Source organism: Bos indicus x Bos taurus, chromosome 20 (assembly GCF_003369695.1).
Source record: "Bos indicus x Bos taurus breed Angus x Brahman F1 hybrid chromosome 20, Bos_hybrid_MaternalHap_v2.0, whole genome shotgun sequence".
Taxonomy (NCBI): Eukaryota; Metazoa; Chordata; class Mammalia; order Artiodactyla; family Bovidae; genus Bos; species Bos indicus x Bos taurus.
The window spans coordinates 4,009,820-4,035,157 of record NC_040095.1 but is presented as its reverse complement, the minus strand read 5'-3'; the positions used below and the strand labels follow the sequence as shown (position 1 = coordinate 4,035,157).

Sequence of the window (25,338 nt, the reverse complement as noted above, 5' to 3'; positions counted from 1 at the left end):
TGATTTGCTTGAAACAAACCTCACCTGTAACATTTCAGCCTCTTGGATATTTCCCAAGACCCTTGGTGGCACCATTTACATACTTAGCTTTGCCCGTGACCCACATCCTCTGCGTCTACGTCACACTGGAGGCTCTGGTATCACACCCCAGCACTCAGGTGTCACCAAGCAAGTAGTGAGTGGACCATCTCTTAGTGTTTGGTGGGGGGAGGCATGGAGCCTCTGCTACACACTGACTAGGGAAGGGATGGGAGGGATTTGTCGTCTTGGCAGGTAGAGTGTTAATTTCTACAGAGAGTGACTCAGTTACACATATATATGTTTTCTCATATTCTTTTCCATTACAGTTTATCATAGGATATTGACTGTAGCTCCCTGTGCTATACAGTAGGACCTTGTTGTTTATCCATCCTTTATGTACTAGTTTGCTCTGCTAATCCCAGACTCCCAATCCACCCCCATCCCGTGGCAACCACAAGTCTGTTCCGAAAGCCACAGGAACTCATAACCCATTTGAAGTGGGTAAGAGTTTCCCAGCAGGGATAGTGGTGAGGTTGGTTGGGGAAGGTATTCCAGGAAGAGGGAAAGGCTCAGAACTACGAGAGAGCAGAGCACACCGGGGACACATCAGGTGAGAGCAGGAAATATACACAGGAAGAGGAGGGAAGGAGGCTGAGCTGTTGGCTGAGGGCACAGCTGAGCGTTCACTGAACCGCTCACAGGTCTGAGAATGTTATATTTAGACAGGGGGCCTCTGAGCATCAGGTCTTCCTTGCTTCCAGTCTCCCTTATCTCACCAAAACTTAACCACTAAGTCCGACTTCATCAGACTCTTGTACTAGAGCTGTGAACAAGGTTTTGGGGGACCAGGCATGGGGTCATCCAAACCCTGTGGATGAGCAGCAGTGGGTTTTGATGGCAGCCAGGAATTTAGGGACCACTTCCCAGATGGTGCAGTGGTAAAGAATCTGCCTGCCCAGTGCAGGAGACCCAAGAGACAAGTGTTCAAGCCCTAGGTCGGGAAGATCCCCTGGAGTAGGAAATGGCAACCCACTGCAGTATTCTTGCTTAGAAAATCCATGGACAGAGGAGCTTGACAGGCTACAGTCCATGGGGCCCGAAAGAGCCAGGCATGACTGAGCACGCGCACACAAGCATGCCAGAGGCAGGCACGTCCTCATCCTCCCAAGCCGCTGAGAGCTTGTCACTGCTGCCTCTCAACACTGTACGCACTCTTGTCCTCCGCAGGCAAAATTCTCTTCCGACGAAGCCACATTCGGGACGTGGCCGTCAAGCGCCTGATCCCAATAGACGAATACTGTAAGGTAAGTCTGAGAAATTCCAGTACTTCCCTGTTTCTCGTCTTCTCCTTGGATAGTTTTTTTTTTTTTTTCCCCTTCTCTTTTTCTGACTGAAGGATGCCCATTGTGAAAGATCTGTACAGGTGAAAGAAATGTAAAGAAATTAGAAAAACCAATCACCCATGATCCTTCACCTCAAAGGTGACAATCGTGAAGGTGTTTACATATTTCCTTTCTTTTTGTGTGCCTTTCGTTATGACGTTGAGACCATCTGACGTGTTATTTTTGTCGCTCCTTCCCTTTTCTTTTGCATTATAAGGATTTCCTGTGCTATTAAAAAATCTCCTTGAACCTGCTTTTCGTGGCTTCATAGTATTCCATTGTGCGTGAATGTTCTAGAAGCTATTCAGCCAGCTCCTTTTGTTGCACAGTGCAGCTGGCTTCCAGTCCCTTGAATGTTCTCAACCACATGGAGCCTGTCTGCCTCTTGCTTTTATTTCATTTGATTTGAGGTTGTGGTTGCGAAAGAAGCCTATTTTTCTTTTATTTAGCTGCCCTAATTTTTAGTATTTGTTTCTCTGACTCAACTAGCAGTTTGATTGGAGAAGGGTGGGAACAGCAAAAACTGCCTTAACAATGGAGCGGTGACCACTTTCTCCCCCGAAGCTCAGGAGCAAAGCAAGTATGATTGCGCTCTCCACCTCTGTTCTGTGTTTTCCGGAAGATTGTGGCTGGCGTTAAGCAGGCAAGAAAAAGAAATACAGGGAATACAGATTAGAAAGGAAGAAGTAGGGATTTCCCTGGCAGTCCAGTGGTAGGAAGTCCGTCCTTCCAATGCTGAGGCTCAATCCCTGATCAGGAACCTAGGATCCCACATCTGTGTGGCATGGCCAAATGAAAGGAAGAAAGAAGTAAAACTGCCTTGATTCACAGATGACATGATTCTACTCTAGAAAATCATAAGTGAAATGAAGTTGCTCGGTCGTGTCCGACTCTTTGCAACCCCATGGACTGGAGCCTACCAGGCTCCTCCATCCAGGGGATTTCCAGGCAAAAATACTGGGAGTGGGTTGCCATTTCCTTCTCCAGGAGATCTTCCCAACCCAGGGACTGAACCCAGGTCTCCCACATTGTAGGCAGATGCTTTACTGTCTGAGCCACCAGGGAAGTGCTCATAGAAAATCATAAGCGATCCACAAAAAAAACCCTGCAGAAACTAATAAATGAACTTAGTAAGATTATAGGCTACAAGACAAATATTTAAAAAATCAATTGTATTTCTATATACTAGAAGTGAAAATCCCAAAAATGAAATTAAGAAAATAATTCCACTTACAATAACATCAAAAAGAATGAAGTAATTAGGAATAAATTTAATAAAAGAAATACCAAGTTTATACACTGTAACTGCAAAACATTGTTGAGAGAAATTAAAGAAACTAAATTAGTGGAGAGATATTCCATACTCATGGATTGGAAGACTCGATAGTGTTAAATGGCAGTTCTCCCCCAGTTGATCTACAGAGTCAGTATAAACTCTGCCAAAGTCGTAGTAGGCTTTTTTGTAGAAAGGAACAAGCTGATCCAAAAGTATATGGGGAAGTACAAAGGGCTCAGAATAGCCAAAACAATTTTGCAAAAAAAGAAAAAGAACGAAATTGTGCTACCCATTTTCCAAACTTCTTATGAAGCCACAGGAATCAAGATGGTGACACTGGCATAAGGAAAGGCACATGGACCCGGGGAAGAGAATTGAGTCTGCAAATAAACTCTTTAGGTTTATACTCAGTCGATTTTCAACACAAATACCAAGAAATTCAATGGGCAAGGGTCGTGTAGTCTTTTAACAAATGATGGGATCATGCGATATTCATATGCAAAAAAATTTTTTTTAATTAAACTGGACCCTGACCTCACACACATGATTAAAAAATCAAGTCAAAAGCTCAAGCTCAAGTCAAAATGGATCATAGACCTAGATATAAAAGCTAAAACTATAAAATTTCTAGAAGAAAGCATAGAAGAGAATCTTCATGACCTTGGTTTAGGCAAGGAGTTCATAAATACAGCACCAAAAGAAGTGATGCACTGGACCTCATTAAACTTACACATTTCTGTGCTTCGAAAGATGCCATGAAGGAAAGGGAAAGACATGCCACAGATGGGAGAAAATATCTGTAAATCCTGTCTGAGAAGGGACTTGTGTTACGACTATATAAAGAGCGCTTACAACCTCGAAATAAAAAGACAACCAGGCTAAGGCTTCCCTGGTGGTCCAGTGGTTGGGACTCCAAGCTTCCACTGCAGGGGACATAGGTTCAATCCCTGATCAGGGAACTAAGACTCCTCACGCCATGCAGCATGATCAAAAAAATTAAATAAATACATATATAAATAAGTAAATAGTTGTTTTTTTTTTAAAACACAGCCAGTTTAACAATAGACAAAAGATTGAATAGAAATTTCATCCATGGAGACATACAATGCTTATTAAGCACATGAAAATTGTTCAACATCATGAGTCATTAGGGCAACATGAAATAAAATCATCATAAGATGCCAACACAGCACCCCAAATGCCTGTAACTGACAAGGCACACAAGACCAAGAGCTGGGGAGGATGTGGAGCAATGGGCTCCTCATTCTGCTAGGTGAGTGGCCGCATCACGTGGCGAGTGGGATCTCAGTTCCCCAGCCGGGGATCAAACCCACACCCCCCGCATTGGAAGCACGCGGTTTCAACCGCCGATGGCCGGGGACATATGAGGGAATCTACTTTGGAAACCAGTTTCGGCAGTTTCTTCCAGAGTAAAATTGACCACCCAGCTAGTCTCAGGTGTATACTCTCAAGAAGTGAACACTTCTGTCCACACAGACACTTGGATGCAGTTGTTCATCACAGCATTAATTCATAACAGCCCCAAAGTGGAAGCAATCCCTATGTCTATCATCTGGGGAATAGATAAAGAAAATGTTCAATAGGCATTCAATGGAATATTATTCAACAGAGCAATGCTGATCAGTGCTGCAAAATGAATGACTCTCAGAAACATGATGCTATGCAAAAGAAGCCAAATGCAAAAGGCTACATATTGTATGATTCCATTTACATGAAATGTGCAGTAAAGGCAAATTTAGAGAAAGCAGGTCAGTGGTTTCCTGGGCCTTGGGGTGGTGAAAATGGAGATTGACTGCAGATGAGGTTGGGGAAATTTTTGAGGTGATGGAAAAGTTCTAAAACTAGAGTGTGGTGATGATTGCCCAACTCTGTAATTTGAATTTGAATCATTGAATTGTACACTTATAATGGGTGAATTTTATGGTGCATAAATTTTACTTCAGTAAGTCTATTGAAAAATTTGAAGGGGGACAGTGTGGGGACAGATGCCCCCTCTCTTGGCAGGAGATGTCACGCAAGGGCAGAACATCACTTCTGATTGGGCCTCTGCTCTTTATCAGACATGACCTTGTTTCGTCCCTCCAGTAACTTTGAGGAGGAGGTTTTCTTTTTCCCTTTGTGTTGATGAAAATGGAGACCTAGTCAAGTTACTTGTAGTAACAGTGTTGGAGGCTTTGAGAGTTAAACCCGAGACTTTTAGGACTCAGCACTCACATACCACTGACTGCCTCTCTAAGAAAGTACTTGGCCACCTGATGCGAAAAGCTGACTCATTGGAAAAGACCCTGATACTGGGAACGATTGAGGGCAGGAGGAGAAGGGGACGACAGAGGATGAGACAGCTGAATGGCATCACCAACCTAATGGATGCGAGTTTGGGTAAACTCCGGGAGTTGGTGATGGACAGGGAGGCCTGGCGTGCTGCAGTCCATGGGGTGACAAAGAGCTGGACACGACTGAGCAACTAAACAACAGCAACGAGAAAGTACAAACTCAAGAGGCCCAAAGAGTCAAGCACAAGTTTCATAGTAGACTTTTCCCTCTCCTAAGGATGCCTTTAAAAGGGATGGGGATGAGGGGCAGGGCCAGTCTCTCAGGCACAAAGAAACCGCTTCTGCCTCCCAGATCTCAGAGGAAGATTCAGATCTTCTTCTCTTTGTCCTTTTTCAAATGTCTAGAGCCTGAAATTCCTTTGTCCAGGCCCTGCTGGCAGAAACTTCGTACTCTGGAGTCATCTTAGCCAACTGGCAAGTTCTACCTGGTACCTTCCCAGAAAGTGTTATCTCTCAGCCCATATGCATTCTCCTGCTTCTTCCCCAGCCCACCCAATTTCTCTCCAGAGTCACACCTTCTTCTCACACCCGGGGTTCCCTGAACCCCTGGACACTTGATTTGAAAGAGGAAGTATAAAATGCAGGAGAAGGAGAAGTAAGGGACAGCGGCAGCTGCCTGCATCTGCTCTGCTTGGAGCAGTCCAGAGATCATGAATTGACCTGGATTAACCATAGGAGAGAAACTGCTTATGTTATATGAGTCACGTAGAAGTTACCACCCCAGCTATTAATGCAGCATAAGAAGCAGAGCAGATATTTGGGGGGTTTGGTTGGCCAGATTCCCTGAACTTGGCTTAGGGACACTGCCCTCCTGGAAGGAGATGAAACCTTATGCCTTTTATCTCAAGGCCTGTGGAGTCTTTTAGAGACTGCATAGACCTTTATGTAACAGTTGGGCTCTGTTATTGACATCGTTGTGGGCTGACTTAAGCCAATTTGATCTATCTCTGTTTTAGCATTATTTTGGTAGAAATTGGGCAGTTTCCAATAGATGAAGATAGAAGAGGGCTGTAGATGTCCCTAAAACTACCTACCAGCTAGGAAGTAACTTGCTGCTCTCTTAGACCTATTATAAAGTTTCGGTGATTAACACAATATGCTGTCAGCACAGGGATAGACTAACCATTGCAACAGAACAGAGAACCCAAAACACATCCATGTGTATTTGGACACTTTGATACTAACAAAAGCAGCTTTGTAGATCATTGAGGAAAGGCAGGATTCCTCAGTAAATGGATGTCCGTATTGGGAAAAAACAAACAGGATAACTCCTGCCTAGGCGATGGCACCCCACTCCAGTACTCTTGCCTGGAAAATCCCATGGACGGAGGAGCCTGGTGGGCTGCAGTCCATGGGGTCACTAGGAGTCGGACACAACTGAGCGACTTCACTGTCAGTTTTCACTTTCAAGTGTTGGAGAAGGAAATGGCAACCCAGTGTTCTGCCTGGAGAATCCCAGGGACGGGGGAGCCTGGTGGGCTGCCATCTATGGGGTCAAGCAGAGTCGGACACGACTGAAGCAACTTAGCAGCAGCAGCAGCACACTACACATATAATCATTTCCAAGTACATTAAAGACTTAAATGTACGAGGCAATTATAAAAGATTTTAGAAAATAAAAATAGGAAAATTCCTCATAATCTCAAGGTATTGAGGGACTTCTAAAGACACAAAAAGTTCCAAGCATAAAAAGATTGATTTATCGGACTACATGAAGTTCAAGAACTTCTGTTCATCAAAAGACACAATGAAAACAAGACTCAGCCAAATCCTGCCCCACACACAAGCATTTGTTATCAAGCAGTTCCCTAAACAGCTTCTCGAGTTGTTCTGTAAACTTGGTGAAATACCAGCTGTCTTGTCTGACGCCACTTTGCATGAAAGTTTTCTCAAGACAGATGCAATGATATCGTAGTGGCAGGATCAGCTAATCCTAACCATGGTGTGACAGTAAAATCTTCAGGAAGAGGCCGAACACACAGGATTCAGAATCCAAGAGCTAGGACACCATGTCGAAGGGTGTTTAATGCTGGGCTCAGCACGTTCTGTTCACGCAAGAGCCATCCCTCATTTTCCCAGTGAAGAAAATGATTTCTGACAACTGTTATGCTAGTGGATAGAGGCTGTGGTGTTGGTCAGAGGGGGATATACCTGAAGCCCCAAAGTTGCCTTTTCTGAAATGAGAACTTGTGATTAGAGTCTTTTACTTGCTAAAGTGTTCATTCCTGATGAAGGTCCTTCAGATATTAACTCACCATTATTAGAGTATAGGTTACATTAACACACACACATGCATTCCTATGAGTTTGTGAGTGTATATGCTCATGCCATGGTACTTGATTGTTTAATTTTATTCAAGTATAATTGATTTACAGTGTTTTGTTCATATCTGCTGTACAGCAAAATGACTCAGTTATGCACATATGTATTCTTTTTCATAGTTTTCCATTATGGTTTATTGCACGATATTGAATATAGTTCCCCGTGCTATCCAGTAGGACCTTGTTATTTAACCATCCTATATATAATAGTTTCTATCTGCTAATCCCAAACTCCCAATCTATCCCTCCCCCACTGCCTCTACTGTGCTGTAGGCAGTGTGGGGACTTCCCTGGTGGCCCAGATGGTAAAGAATCTGCCTCCAATGCGGGAGACCCAGGTTCCATTGCTGGGTTGGGAAGATCCTCTGGAGAAGGGAATGGCTACCCACTGCAGTATTCTTGCCTGGAGAATTCTGTGGACAGAGGAGCCTGGCGGGCTACAAGCCAGGGGGTCACAAAGAGCTGAATGTGACTGAGCAACTAACAAGAACAACATAGGCAGTGTAACAACAGTGTTTATCAGACTCCAGTCCCTGAGACCTCACCTGAAGGTTCTTACCATATTCAACCACCTGTATTACTATTAATATTTTTCTTTAATTATTCACTTTTTTAACTTTTTTAAGAATATATATTTTAGAGGAAATTTTATAGCACAATCATAATATAAAACTGATTTCACTTACCCCAAAAGTAAAAATTAAATCAGTGATGCAACAGCAACAAGAAATATTTTTAAATCTAGCCAGCTGCTGTTACCTCCTATTGGAGGAAGGTCTGCAAAGCCTGGTCCTGCTCGTGGGAAGCAAGTTGGGAAGTACTTTCTTCTAGGAATTTTATAGTTTCAGTCTTACATTTAAGTCTTTAGTCCATTTTGAGTTGCTTTTTTGCATGGTATAAGATAAGGGCGCAATTTCATTTTTTTTGCATATGGGTATCAGTTTTCCCAGCGCCATTTGTTTAAGAGATTGTCCTGTCCCTGTGTGTATTCTTGGTGCCTTTGTTGAGGATCAGTTAACCACATGCATGGCTTTATTTCAGGACTTGGCAATGATCTCGTGGATATGGCACCAAAAGTGCGGGGAACAGAAACGAAAATAAAGAAGTGGGAATAAATCAAACTAAAATACTTCTGCACAACAAAGTATACAATCTATAGAGTAAAAAGGCAGGCTATCAGATGGGAAATCACATATTTGCAAATCAAATATCTGATAAGGGGTTAATCCCCTAAATATGTAAAGAACTCATACATCTCAATAAACAAAAAGAGCTAATATCCCAATTTTTAAATAGGCTAATGGCTTGAATTTCTCCAGAGAAGATACACAAGTGACCGATAGGTATATGAAAAGTTGCTCAGCGTCACTAATGATCAGGGAAATGCAAATCAAAACCACAATATAATATCACCTCACGTCTGTCAGGATGGCTGGTATCAAAAACAATGGCAACAAGACAACATGCTGGTGAGGATACAGGGAAATTGGAACCTCGCACACTGTGCTGGAGTGCAAAGTGCAGCCGCTATGGAAAACAGTTAAAATTAAAAATAGAGCTGTCATGTAGTCAAGCAATGCTATTTCTGGGTATTTGTCAAAGGAATTGAAATTGGGATCTGAAAGCGATGTTAACACACCCATGTTCATTGCAGCACTGTTGACCATAGCCAAGATGTACAAGCAACCTAAATGTGGCCTGTACATACAGTGGAATACTATTCAGTTCATACAAAGAAGAAATCCAGCCATTCACAGCAACAGGGTAAACCTTAAGCCCGTTATCCTAAGTGCAGTAAGCCAGTCACAGAAAGATCAAATATTGTATGGTCCCACTCACTTGACACATCTAAAATAGTCAGATTTGTAGAATCAGAGAGTGAAATGGTTGGGACGTCCCTGGCCATCCAGTGGCTAAGACTCCAGCGCTTCCAAAGCAGGGAGCACAGTTTCCATCCCTGGTCAGGGAGCTAAGATCCTGAATGCTGCAGGTGTGACCTAAAAAGAGAAGAGGTGAAACAGTGGTTTCCAGGGGCTGGTGGGGAGGGAAAAGTGAGGAGTTAGTAATCAATAGGCACAAGGTTTCAGTCAAGCAAGACAAATCAGCTCTAGAAATCTGCTGTACGGCAGCCAATAGTACTGTGCTGTGCGCTTAAAATTTTGTTGAAGACACAAACTCTGTCTCTCTAGCTGAGGCGTTGTTACTGAACTGAATCACCTTGCTGACTCTAAAGTCACCCCGGAAGCAAGCAGCACACTGTTGTTCTTGGTACAGTCCAGAGGGCCAGAGGGTTAACCACATGTTTATCAAGCAGCTAGTGTGTGATAAACACTTGCTCACTTGTTCTGTAGCCCAAGTAACCCTCCAGGTAGGGTGTTACTTATTTCCGTTTTACAGACTGAAGCTCAGAGGTGCCAGAATGTGGCCAGCGCAGACCCAGGACCTGTCTGACGTTACACAGACAAGCAGGACTTGCTCTCCTCACCTCTCCTTGTGCCCTATGTCATGTAGCCACATCTATCAATTCCACGGGGAACAGAACCAGAGTTTTCCTGGAACTGTGGTTCTCTGTCATTACTGACCAAACACGAAATGATTCTGGGGTATTTCAGAAGCAGAACTGTTGCTGTGCCCTGGGTCATGATTTTGGAAGTATCAAAGCATTTGGAGCCGCCCTTTATGAGTAACTTGGATTTATTTTATGCTTCAGGGGTTTGGTTGGGCTTTTACCTCCTTAGGAATTGCTCAGAAACAGAGAACGTGGTCTTGTCTTCTGTGGGCCTCGTTGACCCTTCTTCACTGGTCCTTTGGGGTCTCTGCCCATTTTAGCAGACAGACCCCCTCCAGGCAGAGACTGTGGCCACCTCCAGGCCTCATCCTCATTTATCCAGCAGACACTTTGGACCAGATATCAAGGCCCTCTCGGCACTGTCGAGGCACCTAGGGAAGGTACAGGAGGAAACCCTCTGTCGATTTGAGGTAGAGGAGCTGGAGTCAGCTCCTTTGGCCCCCACGTGGCCTAGTTAACCTCCCCAGAACCTCCATTTCCCCATCTCTAGAGTGGGCCAGCCCTCTGAGGATGATATGACATGATGCAGACAGATGTATTTTAGGAGCCGTCAAGTGCTGAGCCCACAGAAAGGGAATGTGGTGTTTGCAGTCTGGGGGGAGCCGCAAGATTTCTGCCCACGAGGCAGCCAGGACACACCACAGTCCAGCATAGTATGATCAGCTCCTTCATTATGTGGTTCCAATTGCAAGAACTGCAGGATTTCAGAGGAAAGAGCGACCCACAGGGAGCCCCAGGACAGCATGAGAATAAATACTGTTCCAAACCAGAAAGAGGGTCAGAAATGGGAGGTGGGGGGGGTGGTATCCGTTTTCTCCCTCTTGAGCTCTCCGCCTCTGGCCTGGATAAGACTGGTTCTGGGAAGTTGCTGCAGGGCAGAAGATACTTATGCAAGGCTAATAAAAAATATCAGTGAGTCACAGATACCAGGCCCTTCAAGCCAACATCCTTTATCCTTCTATCCTTATCCATTGTAGAAAGTTGACAGTGACCAGGAAGGCACACTACTAAAACATGTCCACCCACTTCTCCACTTTAGGTTTGGGCCAGGTCATACATCAGGAGAAGGCAATGGCAACCCACTCCAGTACTCTTGCCTGGAAAATCCCATGGATGGAGGAGCCTGGTAGGCTGCAGTCCATGGGATCGCGAAGAGTCGGACACAACTGAGCGACTTTAACTTCTCAGTTTCATGCATTGGAGAAGGAAATGGCAACCCACTCCAGTGTTCTTGCCTGGAGAATCCCAGGGACGGAAGAGCCTGGTGGGCTGCCGTCTATGGGGTCGCACAGAGTCGGACACGACTGAAGCTACTTAGCAGCAGCAGCATACATCAGGAGAAGGGAGGTGACTTAAAGTCAGAGCCTGACTCAAAGGTCCTGTTGGATCAGCAACCCACTTGAATCTCAAGGGGTGAATAAACAAATGTGTCATATACATACAATGGAATACCGGTTAGCCTTGAAAAGGAAGGAGATTCTGGCACACTGCATACAATATGGGTGAACCTTGAGGTCCTGATGCTAAGAGAACCAGCCAGTCAAAAGAAGACTAGTACTGTGTGATTGCCCTCATATCAACGAGGTGCCTGCAACAGTCAGATGCGTACACACAGAAAGTGAAATGCGGTGCCCGGTCAGGAGGGGAGTGGAGAGCTGTTATTTGCTGGGTGCGGGGTTGCAGTCTCCCAGGATGAGAAGAGACCTGTGGATGGTGGTGATGGTCCCACCACAGCGTGACTGTACTCAATGCCACTGAATGGACAGGTAAAAATGATCAAGATGGTGATGATGTTATGTATATTTTACCACAACTAAAACTTCTTTAAAACCAGAAGGATAAATCATGGATGGGCAAAATACCCCCTGAAAATGCTGTAGAAGATGCCACAATCGAGACCCCCCAGCCATTTCTCCGTAGTCCATCGTCGTCCGTGGTAGGGTTAGAAAATCACTTCGCGTGGGGATGGCTTTTAGAGCCTTGTTTCACAGAAATTACAAGACAAATCTTTTTCACTCCAGACTCAACATCAACATGGTAAGAAGGCACAGGAGAAGCACAGGGAATGAGGCCTTCTGCGGGGAGAGCAGGGTCCTGCCTCACTCCATAGCACAGCTGTGCTGTTTAAATTCCAGTATCTGCACTGGCCCTCTCCCTGCTCGGAAGTTTATAATAAAGTGTGTACATGAAACAGCTCTACTGCACTCAGATTTGCATCCTCAGAACCTGTGCCAGAGGGGGTTTAAGTGAATATTTGCTAAATTGTTTATTCATTTTGGAGCCATGGTCTTTGTTTCAGATCCTTTCATGATGGGATGTACCCTGTAATTCTGTCCTGTTTGACCCAGAAATCAGTCAGTGCTGGGCATAAGTAAATGTCTGTTGAATCACTGAATAGCTGTTGGTAGATAAATCAGCATAAGAAATGCCTGGGTCCACTTTATTTCCTCCCCCCACCCCCGCTGCCTCCTTATCTAGCTGGTTGGGACAGTTGAAGCTCCTTAAAATGATGAGCCACAGGGGCAGATGAACATGGACATGAACAGTAGGACGTCCCGGGTATTTCAACCTCTCTGACCTCTACCTAAATCATAAAATAGTCACTTCGCTTGACCCCTCAGATCCGTGAGTTAGGACATGTGGGCAGATCACGTTGGAGACAACCTAACTGTCACCAGTCAGCAGGCAGCTAGTTGAATAAAGCCTGAGATTTCTATCCAGCAGACACTGAGTGTCCCGTAGAGATGGTGATATAGAGGAATAATGACAGGGCATGAAATTCACAATTTTTAAAAGCATTTTTATTGAAGTTTAGTTGATTTACAATGTCGTGCTAGTTTCTGGTGTACAGCAAAGTGGTTTAGCTATATGTATGTGTGTGTGTATATATATATATATATATATATATATATATATTCTTTTTCATATCCTGTTCCATTATGGTTTATTGCAAGATGTTGAAATAGTCCCTGTGCTCTATAGTAGGACCTTGTTCACAATTTATTGTTTTGTCTAAATATGTACATATTATTTGTCAAAGTATGCCTGTAATATATGTGTGTATATATTCTGTGTGTGTGTGTTCCCTAAGCCAGCCATGGAGCATCACCGGGAAACTTGCTAGAATTGCACATTCTCAGGCCCCACTCCGGACCTACTGAATCTGAAACTCTGGGGGGTGGGTGATCACGATGGAGTCTTGACTTTCTGCATCCTGACCCCTCTTCCCTTCCGCTGAGCTCGCCTGCCTGTCTCTTCCCCAGGCCCTGATCCAGCTGCCCCCGTATATCTCCCAGTGTGATGAGGTGCTACAGTTCTTTGAAACAAGACCGGAGGACCTGAATCCCCCCAAAGAGTAAGTTGGTTTGTGGATCTCCCTCGGGCGCGTTCTCAAAGCCCTCCTTCCTGCCGGACCAGCCAGCCCAGGATCGATTACAGGAAAGCTAAGTAAAAACGGAACTAGATTCTCTCATTGGAGCCCCTGCCAGGCCTTACCTCTTACGGCCTCCTCAGTGACCACAGGCGGCGTCGGTGAGTTTTACAGGTGAAGGAAGCCGGCCGCATGCACCTCTGAAATCCCTAATGCCCTACGCTCCCCATGGCACGTGAACGGGAGACGGTGAGCCCCCGAGGTGGGACCGTGTGCCCTGTCCTCGAGGGCGGATGTGCACACGACCACCGGGGGTGTGAGTGAGGGAGACCCCGTGGAGGCCCCGTTGCTAGCGAGTGGCGGGACCAGGGTGTGGTCGCGTTCTCCCGCAGCAGACAGCCTGCGGCCCACCCCCCTGCCCCCCGCCCTGCAACGTGCAGTGCGCATCGCATAGAACCCAACACGCCCTGCCTGCCGGCCTTCTCGTGCCAGCAGTGGCTGGCACCCGCAGGAAACGCTGACTTACGCATGGTGCTTTTTAAAAAAAGCCCTTCTGGGGGAAGAGGCCTCCTGCCTGTTTGCAGAAAGAAGGGATCTGTCTAATGGAGAAGTCACAGTAGAGGGAGTGGAGGACACAGATCACAGGTGCTGGGCTCTCCTGGGTCCTAGGAGCAAGAGCTGGCAGGCTTGGGGGTCCACTGGGACCCTGGCAGGAAGAGCTGAGAAGTGCCATCCAGGCACAGTTTTGGGAGGAGTGCGAATGTTCCTCTTAGCTCTGAGCATAACTCACTGCCCAGAGCAGCAGCGGCGACCCAGGCTCTCGTGGGTTCAGTATTAGGTGGGGCTCGAAAGACCCACATTGCCTTCTGGAAGTGAATCTGGTGAAGACATAAAGCTTAGTTTTTCAATAGTCCTGTACGGTGAAAGCAGCAAAGAGTTCTAACAAGTAGAATCAAGCCATTTATACACACTCACAGAGCGACACGCAGAATCAGGTTTGGAGGTCACCCAAAGTGAGCTGCTCGCTCAGGACTAATGGCTTAGCTATCCACGGCTGATAAACTTAACTTTCCGGAATAAATATCGTTTTCTGTGACAAGCCCAGCATAAGCGAATATACCTTCTCAGAGACAGCCTACAGAAGTGTGGGGGCGATTTCATAAGGGACCCCAGTAAATCTTTTGAACCAGAACATCACAAGGGAATGCCTTGCCAACCCGTGGATTTTTTTGGAAAGATGCAGAATAAGTATAAATCTGTTCTTGGGCCTGCAGCCCATCCTGGCTGATATTTCCGTTCCTGGTGTCTTCATCATTTGTGCCTGGTCAACATTCCCCAGCTTTTATGGACAGAACAAGACATGGTGAAATATTCTCAAGGGATCTTTGTTTGCAGTGCTCCAGGCAGTCGAGTTAAACTGTCAAGTTCAGGCTTGTAGCCCGTGGCTTTGAGTCTCATTTCTGGGCGGGGGGCGGGGTGGGGTGGGGTGGGGATGTGAATCAAAGGATATGGAGCATAGCGTGTTCGGTTCCTACTTCATTGTCTCACAGAACTGCCAGGGAGGAGTTGTCATTCTATTTTACAGGTGAGGAAGTTGAGGTTCACAGTAATGAGAGACACTTGCCTGAGGTCACACAGTTTGGGAGAGGTGAGGTGACTCTTCCCCAGGTCTCCCTGAGTCTGAACGTAAGCTCTGTGTGTTCCTTCCACCAAAGGGACAACCAGACTAAAGAGAAAGAGTCTGGATTTGCAATCAGGTACATCCAGGTTCAAATCTCGCCTCTACCACACATGGGCTGTGTAGCCTTGGGCCTTGATTTCCATCCCTGTGAAATGGAAATAGCAATGTATCTTATGGTTATAGTGACGATGGAGTGGCTACCACAAGTAGAAATTCCAGGAACCTGCCAAGAGCTCAAAAAGTGGTGGCCCATGGTATTTTTTCCTCTCTGGGTGCCCAGCCATAGCTGTTTATATCCCAGAGTTGTCCAGGATGCCCCTCGGTAGGCCCTCACCAGGAGGATTGCTGGGCCACTGTTAAGCCGAGTGGCTCTGGGCAGGCTGCTGCTCACGCCTGCTCCCATCTCCTGTCTCATGGGGTGGATCTGATTGCACCTCCCTTGCAGCTTTGCTCAAGAGTCCAATGACAAGATGCAGAGAGAAGTGCTTGGCCAGCACTCTACAAACCAGACTCGGCACCCACGGGAGGAAGGGCAAAATGCCAGCCCCTGAGGGGCAGATCTGACCTGGGTGTGGCTTCCCTGGGCCACTGGATTCCATAACATCCAGATTTTCTTCTGCCTCATCTCAGCATCCCAGGGATTTTAACTTTGAGGAGGATCACAGAACATTTAGAGAACCCAATAAATGCTTTCTTCCTTCTCAAAAAAAAAAAAAAAAAAAAATGCCCCAGTTTCTGGAGGTCCTCAGTTCTGTCAGATCCCATTCAGGGACCTGAAGTTAAGAACCGCCACCCAGGCACCCTTTGTGAGTGTTAACACTCGCATGTCCTCAGCCTCCTGCTTGGCGAGAATGGTGTGTGCATCCTCAGCCTCTGAGCAGGCCTCACCCCAGCTCATCTGCAGAGATGGGTGAGGGCCAGGCCTGGGGCAGCCTGCTGTGCTGGAGAAGAGTCTGGCCACTTCTGTGCAGGAAGGAAGGACGCTGCGGCACGCGGGGTGGAAGCCAGCCCCCTAGAGGGCCCGGGGTGTCAAGAGAGGCTGGTGCCATGGCGTGACCTTCCCCACTTACTGGCTGGCTCAGGCTGGCAGAAGGAGCACAGGACTGGGAGGTCTAAAGCCAGTGGTGTTCCCAGTTAGGAGTGCCAGCATTGTTCATCCATCAGGAAATAGGCATCGAGGTCCTGCCCCCTGCCAGGCCCAAGGGCTGGGCACGGGGACATGGAGATGACGTGGCAGATGCAGTCTGTGCCCACAGGGCACTTCTGGTCTGCTGGCCAGGCAGCCAGCTGTTCCCCCCGGGCAGAACGACCCCCTCTCCTCCCCTCCCACCCCACTGACTTCATCTGTGAAATGAGACCGCGTCCCCTGCCCCACCCACATTATGGGGTTACCGGGAGACTGAACAGAAATAACAATGGGGAGATTAGGACATGATCAGTGCTGGTTTTCTGGAGTTTGGGGGCTGAAATCATGATGGTGCCCCCTGGGTATTATTAGAAAATTCTAAACATAGATTTTCTCCAGTTTCCTGGAGTTAGAGTTTTGTTCTTATACTTTTCAGGTGAATCCGTTTCCTCTTAGGTGGGAATAATAGTACTGTCATTATTGACAAAGGAATTGGTTCCAGGGCCCCCCACAGATACCAAAATCCACGGATGCTCAAGTCCCTTATGTAAAATGGTGCAGTGTTTGCCTGAAACCCACACACATCCTCTCATACACATTAAATCATCTCCAGATTACTTATGATACCTGATGCAATATAAATGCTCTGGAAATAGTTACCAGACACACAGCAAATATAAGTTTTGCTTTTTGGAACTTTCTGGAAATTTTTTTCCAAACATTTTCAATCCAAGGTTGGTTGAATCCACGGATGTGGGACCCACAGTCATTGTGAGGTTTGGCTGTATGTGTGAAGGGCTTAGCACAGTGCCTGACACATAGTAGGTACTCAGTTTTCACATCTCCTTGGCTGTCAGGGCCAAGATGCTTGGATTCTGCAGTCTTTTATGAGATGCTAAGAAAGAAGCTAGTTGGTCTGTTTGGTTGTAGTACGTCCCTGGAAGGAGTGGGTACCGTGTGTAGATGCTTGTTCTCCTATGGGAGGACCAGAGTCTTTCCTCGCAGGCCTTCCAGATGGCTCTCCCATCCCCCACATCTCCGGGCGAAACCCAGCAGAGACAGGGTCAACCCATTCAAGTGAGTTAATTTCCTAAATGTTTCCCACAAGTGCCACCCACACTGAAAGCCTGGAAAACAATCCCAGTTCTTGCCTTGGGGAGCCTTACAGGCTGGTGGGCACTTTTTGAGCTAGAAAAGAGGCAAGCTGGTTGGCATTAAAGTTCAAGAGTAAGAAGCTCTTAAAAAAAAAAAAAGAAGCTCTTGACTCATGGTTGGAAGGGGAAAATCTCTTTGCTCGGTTTTTCTGTTGGTTTTACTGTTGTATATAGTAAGGAATATTTTATTATTTATATAGTAAGGAATTAGCTTTGCTGTATTTGTTGTAAATATGTGTACCTTTTATCGTGCATTTATATTTTGTTTCTGGATTTTATGATGCGCATAAGTTTTATATTTTTGCGAAGTCAAATCCGGTGCCCAGTTTTTTTAGTTGTGACTTCTTTCACTTGCTTTCAGTCTAAAAAGGGCAGTTACCATTCAGACACAAGATAGTTCCCTTAATTTTTTCTAGTTGATTTATGGTTTGGGGTTTCTTTTAGTATTTACTCATGAAATCGATTAGCATTCATTTCAACTGACGGTATGTGCTGAGAATCTAAAGTTTTTTTCTACAGTTATAACCTTTTGAGTGCTAAAAGAAATCTTACTGCTCCAATTATTTAAAAACAAAAAATAAAAAAGACCACAACCTATAGCGTTTAATGATCATTTCCCTTTCTTCCCTCAGGAATAATACAAGAGAAATATAGCACCTGCCCTCAGGAGATTGCTATACTTGTGGGAAAGGCTGTGTGAGCATGTGAATACAGGTGTGCATGCACACACACAAGCACACCCACAAATAAGAACATCCACTAAAAATACAAAACACAGCCTAGACTGTACCCCGCAAAAGCACAAGGTAACAGCTAAGATAAGCTAACCGGCATCCTGCGGAGTGTGTCTATCTGGTTCCCAGAGGTTTCCTGGAAGGAAAAGGAAGTTTCCTATCTCTCTATCCATTCCTTGCTTTGTCCTTGGACAAGTGACTTGACATCTCTGAGTTTCTCTTTCCTCATCAGTAAAGTGGGCACAGCTAACCTTGCTCACATCTTGGTGAAGCAATATCCTGCTCATGAAGGGTGATAATGGTGTCAGGCACACGACAGATACTTTCCTAGTGATGCCTTCCTGTCCTTAAGCCAGACTTTGAAGAGGAAGGAAGGGAGGAAAGAAGGAAGGAAGGAAGTTAGTTGCTGAGAGCCCAAGGGGTGGCTCTGGGGCCACAGCAGACAGCGTCACCTAGCTGTTGTTTAGGGAGTAATGAATTGTGAGGGCAGCCGCTCAGTGGCGTTAGTCCCTTGATCAAGTCTCTGATGCTCAGCCCTGAGTAAGGGCTTGCAGTGGAGATTGGGAGATTTGCCCAGCATTTCTAAGCAAAGACATCATGGGTTCCAAATGGTGCTTTTTGGGAGGGTTTTTGCTGCCATACCTGGGAAAACTTGGGATCACCCTGAGCAAGTCACACAGAGGAAATAGTGTGCTTGTTTGAGCCCACACCAGCTGCTGCTTGACCCTGAGAGCCCCCTGCCGCCCCTCACTCCCCGCTCCAGCTGGGCCAGTGCAGCGGTAGCAGCGGGGCCAGGGCAGGGCAGGAGCCAGGATTTCAGGTGTCCCGGACCACAGTCTAGGTCACAGGCTGGACAGCCATGCGGACAGAGGGCGCTCTGCTTAGAAGCAGACTTTAGAGGCCTTTGCTGGTGTGTCCTGAGCCCGGCCGTTTTAAGGATAGCTCCTCCCGCAGAACTGTACGGGGCTTGGTCAGAGAGTGAGCTCCAGCCAGGCCTGCTGGGTTCCAGTCCTGGGAGAAGCGCCTCACCTCAGTGGGCCTCCATGTCTCCACCTGCGGAGTGGAGTGATGGGAGGGTTCTGGGGGTCAGTCCAGGTACAGCGCTCCGACCAGGACCCTGTCCGCAGTGGACGGCAGGGACAGTGAGCGGGAGATTCCCCTGTCACCCTCGCCTTCCTCCACACAGAGTGTGACACTGGGCCTCGCTGGACAACACCTGGCCAGAGGACATCACTCCTGACCGGCCCAGCCCTGCCGCTGCTTCCAGACATGCAGAAGGGCAGCCCCGGGCTCCAGAGCTTAGCTCCCTGCTCCCCAGCTTTTCAGATTACACCAAAACATTATTAAAAAACCCAGACTTTAAAATCAGACACTGAATAGACATTTCTTCAGAAAAGATACAGAAATGGCCAGTGAGCATATGAAAAGATGCTCAGCATCCTTAGCCATCAGAAAATGCAAGTCCCAACCACAGGGAGATACCACTTCATACCCACTAGCGTGGCTGGACTCAGAAAGATAAGACAGTAACAAGTGGTGTTGAGGACATGGAGCAATTGAAACCTCCTCATGTTGCTGCTGAGAATGTAAACGGTGTAGCTGCTGTGGGAGACAGCCTGACAATTCCTCAAAAATTAAACCTAGAGTTACTGTTTCATCAGCGATTCCATCTCTATGTATATAACCAAGAGAAATAAAAATATGTACATGAAAATTTGTGTATACTGTTCATAAAGCATTATTTGTAATAGCCAAAAAGTGGAAACCACCCAAATGTCCATGAACAGATAAGAGTGTGATTTATCCACACAATGGTATCCCATTGAATAATATTTTATTCAGCCATAAAATGGAATGGAACACTGATGTGAGCTACCACATGGATGACCCTTGAAAACATTATGTTACATGGAAGAAACCAGTTACAGGCCACCTATTGTATGATTCCATTCATAGTGCACATCCAGAATAGACAGAGCCTTAGAAACAGCAAGTGTGTTAATAGTTGTCAAGGGCTGGAAGGAATGGCAATGGAGAGGAGCTGATAAGCGGTACGGGGTTTCTTTTTAGATGAAAATTTCCTGGAATTTGATGGTGGCAGTGGTTGCACAACTTTGTGAATATTACTAAAAAAACAGTGAATTCTATACTTTAAAAGAATGAAATTTACGCAAGTGAGTTGCATCTCAATCCTTAAAAATTTAGACAGACTTGGATTCAGACCCTGGCCATGCTGCTTGCAAGCTGTGTGACCTTGTGTGAGTTAGTTAGCCTCTCTGTGTCTCAGTTTCCTCATCTGTAAAATGGGTGTTCAGAGAGTTATTATGAGTATTAAGTGAGTGAACTCAAAATACCTAGCAGGATCCTGGCACAAGTTAACAGTATTTATCAGAAATTTAAGTATTAGCTAATACTGCTGTTGCCACAGTATCTATCTCAAGCCAACCATCTCATCTTACTTTCTGTAACACTGGAAAGCTCTTTACCAATGAGATAATTTACTTAAAAGTATGTTATAAACCCTCATTTGTAACATTGTGTTCATAACGCAGTTGTGTATATAAACTCTGCTGTGGTTCACAAGTATAAAACGTGATTGCTCATTCTGTATGGGTTCCAGCCTGTAATGGTGTCCTGGGTGTTGCCATGAGGGAGGGGTGCAATGTATTCCCCTCACCACCAAGAGTTTCCTGCTCCAGTTGTTCAGCTCAGGGCACTGCTCAGGGTAGGCGAGGCCGCCCCCGAGCCTGATGAGGTGGCCTCAGGCCCCGTGCAGCGTGGGGGTCTACCTCCTGTTTTCAGATTGCATACCCACCCCTGCCCATCAACTCCCTGGAGCACCCTCCTCTACAAACAGAGTGCAGATGCTGTCCCCAGGGCACCAGAGCAAAAGGAGAAAATTAAAAGGAATTCCTTCTTTTAAGGAGGTCTGGGTCCCTGGGGCTGACGTGGATCTTACCTTCATTCACTGGAGATGTTGTGGGAGGGAAAAATCTCCTTTTCCTAATGGAATAACTTGTAGCAATACACAAGAGATACTGACTCATTACTCTTCCCCACCCCCATTCTTTCCTATACAGGGAACATGTTGGGAAAAAGAAATCTGGTAAGAATATTTTCCATTTCTTCTATTGATTTGATGTTTAGTATACCCCTACTGAGTGATGTCCACGGCCCTGGGCACCACATGGGGGATACAGCGATGGGATGGATGGATGGATGGATGGATAATGAGGAGCACTTGGGGCTGAGGGGACAGCGTGCAAGCTCAGAAATGCGAGTGTGCAGTAGATTTGGGCCTGATCCATTTGCCAGCCTCTGTGCCAGGCCTGTCTGTGTGCTTCCTTCGATCAGCCACTGATCTGGGCAGTTCTTGCAGGCAGCTCCCGTACTCACTTCCACATAGTCAGTTCTCTGCCTTCTTAATGCACTTTCATTCCCTGGACAGCATGACTCTTTCATCAGGAGCAATTGTGGAAAAAAAGAAGGTGAGATTTTGAGTATGTGCAGAGTAAAGATTGAGTTCTCACAGACCTGGGGTTGATAAGCTTAGATTTACAATCGCCCAACTTTATCCTCCTGCAGCCCAAGAACATCCTGCATGTCTGCAAAGGCCCAAGCCCGTGCCACATCTGGAGGCAACACGGCCTTCAGAGCTTTCCAGAGTTCTAAATTCTTTTATTTATCTAGAACTCCAAGAAGTTTGAGGGGGTTGATAAGGAAGAGAGGAGAGGAGGCCAAGCAGAGATCCCCGAAGTGAAAAAGGATGCCTTCTTTATGATGGGCCTCAGTTTCCTCATCTGTAAAATGGGGATAAGGATAGTATTCTACCTTGTAGGATTATTATAGGATTTATTAATATAATAATATGTAAAGCACTTAGAACCGTGTGTGGCATGCACTAAGGATATATATGCTCTTTTTATGTTGAATTACTCATTCAACGCACAAAGGTGTTCTCATCCAGCATCAGTAATAATGCCAAATTCAACATCTTTTACCCCTTTACTTCCCCCTGGGTACCAGGCCTGTGGTCAGCTTTACAGGCCCCAAGGCTATTCTTGCAGGGAAGAGTAGAAAAGAACTGCATCTCTTTGCCTTAAGGTATGGGGTCATGCATGAACTCCAGCCTTTCCCCCATCAGTCTGTTTATAGCTCTGCTTTCTTGCTTAATAGGTACTGGCCGGAGCCGTGACATCCTGCTAAATCTACAAATAGCCCTTGAACCCTGAGGATAATGATAGGTTTCTTAGAAAAGAGCAGAGAGGAGAAGAGAAGCAGACAGTCTTAGGCCGGTCATAGAGTTTCTGGCTTTGAGTGTGCGGAGACTTTCTTGGAGTGGACGGGTGGGAGGGAGGGAGGAAACAGACAGCTCTGGTTGGTGAAAACCAAGGTATTCAGTCAGAACAGGCTTAATGAGGGGACCGGTCTGGAGAAGAAAGAAGGAGCTCTATAATTTGTGGTGACCACTGTTACATCATTCACCTGCAATGATGGGGGACAGATTTATTTATAGTTCAACTGGGTGGAAAATAGCATCTTTCTTCATTCAGACTAAGAATCCTTGCTGGGATTAGCCTTATTTTTTTATCTGACCTTTGAACACTTCCTTTAAGTTAGAACAAGCCTCCCTGATTAAATTCAAAAAGGATTTAATGTTGACAGCCCAACCCTGCAGTTTCTGTGCCCGAATTGTGAGTTGGAGAAGGCTTATCTCTCCAGAACGTGCCTGTTGTGGCTGGCTGGCTGGTTCCTGCAGACGTTGGCTAATGTGGTCTCAAATTCTGCTCATCCTGCAGGAAAAAAAAATCCTCTTACCAAAATTTAACAGAGCATGTGATTATTTAAGGACCATCTCTTTCTGCTTTTTCTACCCTTTACTTATCGAAGTAGTCTCTTGTTTGGGGGCTCTTTCAGCAAGACAGACAGTATAGTGAATTTCTAGAAATAAAGTCCTGCTTTACCATTACTCATCAGTTAAAAAATTCTAAAGCTACCATCATGAAGAAAAAAAAATAGCCAAACAGAAAGCTTTTGTGGTACATGAAAGCTATTACCTTTTGAGGATATTTTATAGTATAATACTTCCTTAATGATAAAATTGCCCTTCCACTGTCAAAGCTCCTCCTTTCTCCTGACCTTTCCCTTCTCTCTTGTTCCCTGCTGAACCACAGGAGTGATGTTTCTTATCTAGAAATACTTTGGTTTCACGCTTATAACTCCTAGAACTTAGTTCTCTCTGTATCAGCTTCTAAGTACTGTGATTACTATGCATTATAAAGCCTGGTTGCAATATCATAGTCCTCTAGTAGATGTCTCCACCTAACACTTAAATGGCCTGTGGCCTAGTTTGAGACTCCTTGTAGATCAAACGAATGATGTTTTTGATAAGTTGAGTCCTCTGGGTAAAATGAAGGTAACCTGCCCTGGAAGAACTGATGCTGAAAAAGCAGCTCCAATTCTGAGCCACTTAGTGGCAGGAAACTACAGTCTAAAGCTACTGTTAGAGAAGAATAGGAAGGAGATGTAGGTAAGGCTCAGCCCTGGCCCCTGAGCAAGACTTGGAAGGAGTACCAGCCCTGAGCCCTGAGCCAGCACCTGGCCCGCTCAGGCCAGCGCTGAGTCCCCTACCCTGCCCCCTGCCCTCCTCACTTCCTGACTTCATGTCTTGTTCACCGTGAGTCCCCTCACTCCCCGGTCCCGTCACTGCTCATGGTTATCCTAGACTGGTTGGCAGCTTGGTGAGGAGAGTTGGTGCAGAAATGAATAGATCAGTCCATTGACCAGAGTCCTGACAATTGTATCTGGTACCACTGCACCATCAGTTGTTGAAAGCAGGTGGCAACTGCTAAACTTTCTGAACAGAGTAACCCAACTTACCCGGACCCTGACTTAACCAGAGCCTCTGTCCCTGCCTACAGATAAGAAGGAGTAGTCTTTGGCTGCTTGTGAGGTGGACCGGTGCCTGCCGATGGACTCAGCACGGAGTGTTCTCAGGAAGAGGCCCGAGCTGTGTAGAGCAGGAAGGGTTTCTAGATGTCTCCATTCCCCCTTTGTTCATTCACACCACAAATGTTCACTGAGCCTCTGTGCTGCGTGAATAAGACCAACATGGTTATTCGTTCATTGTCTATTAAGCACCTACTGTGTGCCTGACAGTGTTCTAGGTCCCCAGGGAATGCAAAGGCCAGCATCATGTGGGCAATAATCTCACAGTTGGGTAGAAAAGACAGATGTGTAAACAAAATAAAACTGTAAATGCCGTGTGAGAAGGCATTTGAGTGTCTCCCTGAGGTCAGAAGTCATTTAAAGCTGTTTTAAAATATTCATTCTTCTGTTCAAATATTTATTAAGCCTTTGCGGATGCCATTCATATTCTGGGGTCAAGGGTTGGCAAACGTTTTTTCTCTAAATGGCCAGATAGTAAATATTTTCGGCGTTGCAAGCTGCATACAGACTCTGTCACTAATAGTAATTTTTTTGTTTCCTCTTCTTTTTATTCTCTCTCTTATTCTTTACAAGGTTTTAAAACATAAAAGTACATTCTTTGCTCCCCTTGCACAAAAATGGAGCATGGGCCTGTGAGCCTTTAGGGAGTGTGGGTACAGCAGTAAGCAAGAAACTGAGTCCCTGGCCTGACGGGAGCTTATGTTCCAGAGTAGAAAACAGACAAGGAGACGAGGAGATATATAGAACCCATGACGGTTTTAAAAAAAAGCATGGTGGCACGAAATAAAAAGGCGTGAAGTAGGGCAGGTGGTCAGGGGACATCTCTGATGGGATGCCACTTGAGCAGGAGCCTGAAGGAAGGGAGGGAGGGAGGAAGCCCTGCAGATATCTAGAGGAAACTTGTCCCTGGCAAGGGAACAGTAAATTCACTGTGCCCTGAGGTGGACATTGCTTTGTGTTATCAAACAGTAGCAAGGAGGCCTGAGCATAGTAACTAAAAATAATTGTGCCTTTAAATTTTTAATTGTGTTTCTTAGTTCACATTCCATAGATAGTCCAGAAGTAATATTGTGTTTCACAATAGGAGTGACCCAGACTCCTGTCTTGCTGCTTTGCCACACGTGGCCAGCATTTTCTGAGGTCATCTCATGGCCCAAGGTGGCTGCTGCAGCACCAGCCATCACTTGCACATTTTAGTGAGCAGTATCAAGTAAAGGGTGAAATACAGTAAGCCCCTCCTGTAATGATCCTTACCAAGCAGTTACATAGAACACTTCTGCTTATATCCTACTGGCTAACAGTTAGTCATGTGACCACTCCCAGTGTGAAGGAGTCTCATTCCAAGTAGCCCTGTGCCAAGCTAAAACTCAGGCAAGTCTATTTATTGCAGAAGAAAGAATG

At 45.9% G+C, this 25,338-nt stretch overlaps 1 protein-coding gene across 3 annotated transcripts in view; it reads left to right on the top strand.

The window, feature by feature from the left end:
* SH3PXD2B (SH3 and PX domains 2B) overlaps positions 1 to 25,338 on the top strand; it is a 121,989-nt gene that overhangs the window by 56,831 nt on the left and 39,820 nt on the right. For all 3 annotated transcript variants that reach the window (XM_027520491.1, XM_027520489.1, XM_027520490.1), the window contains exons 4-6: positions 1,249 to 1,325; positions 13,187 to 13,278; positions 21,069 to 21,094. In XM_027520491.1, the coding sequence (XP_027376292.1) occupies positions 1,249 to 1,325; positions 13,187 to 13,278; positions 21,069 to 21,094 (195 nt within the window). The remainder of the gene's footprint in view (positions 1 to 1,248; positions 1,326 to 13,186; positions 13,279 to 21,068; positions 21,095 to 25,338) is intronic.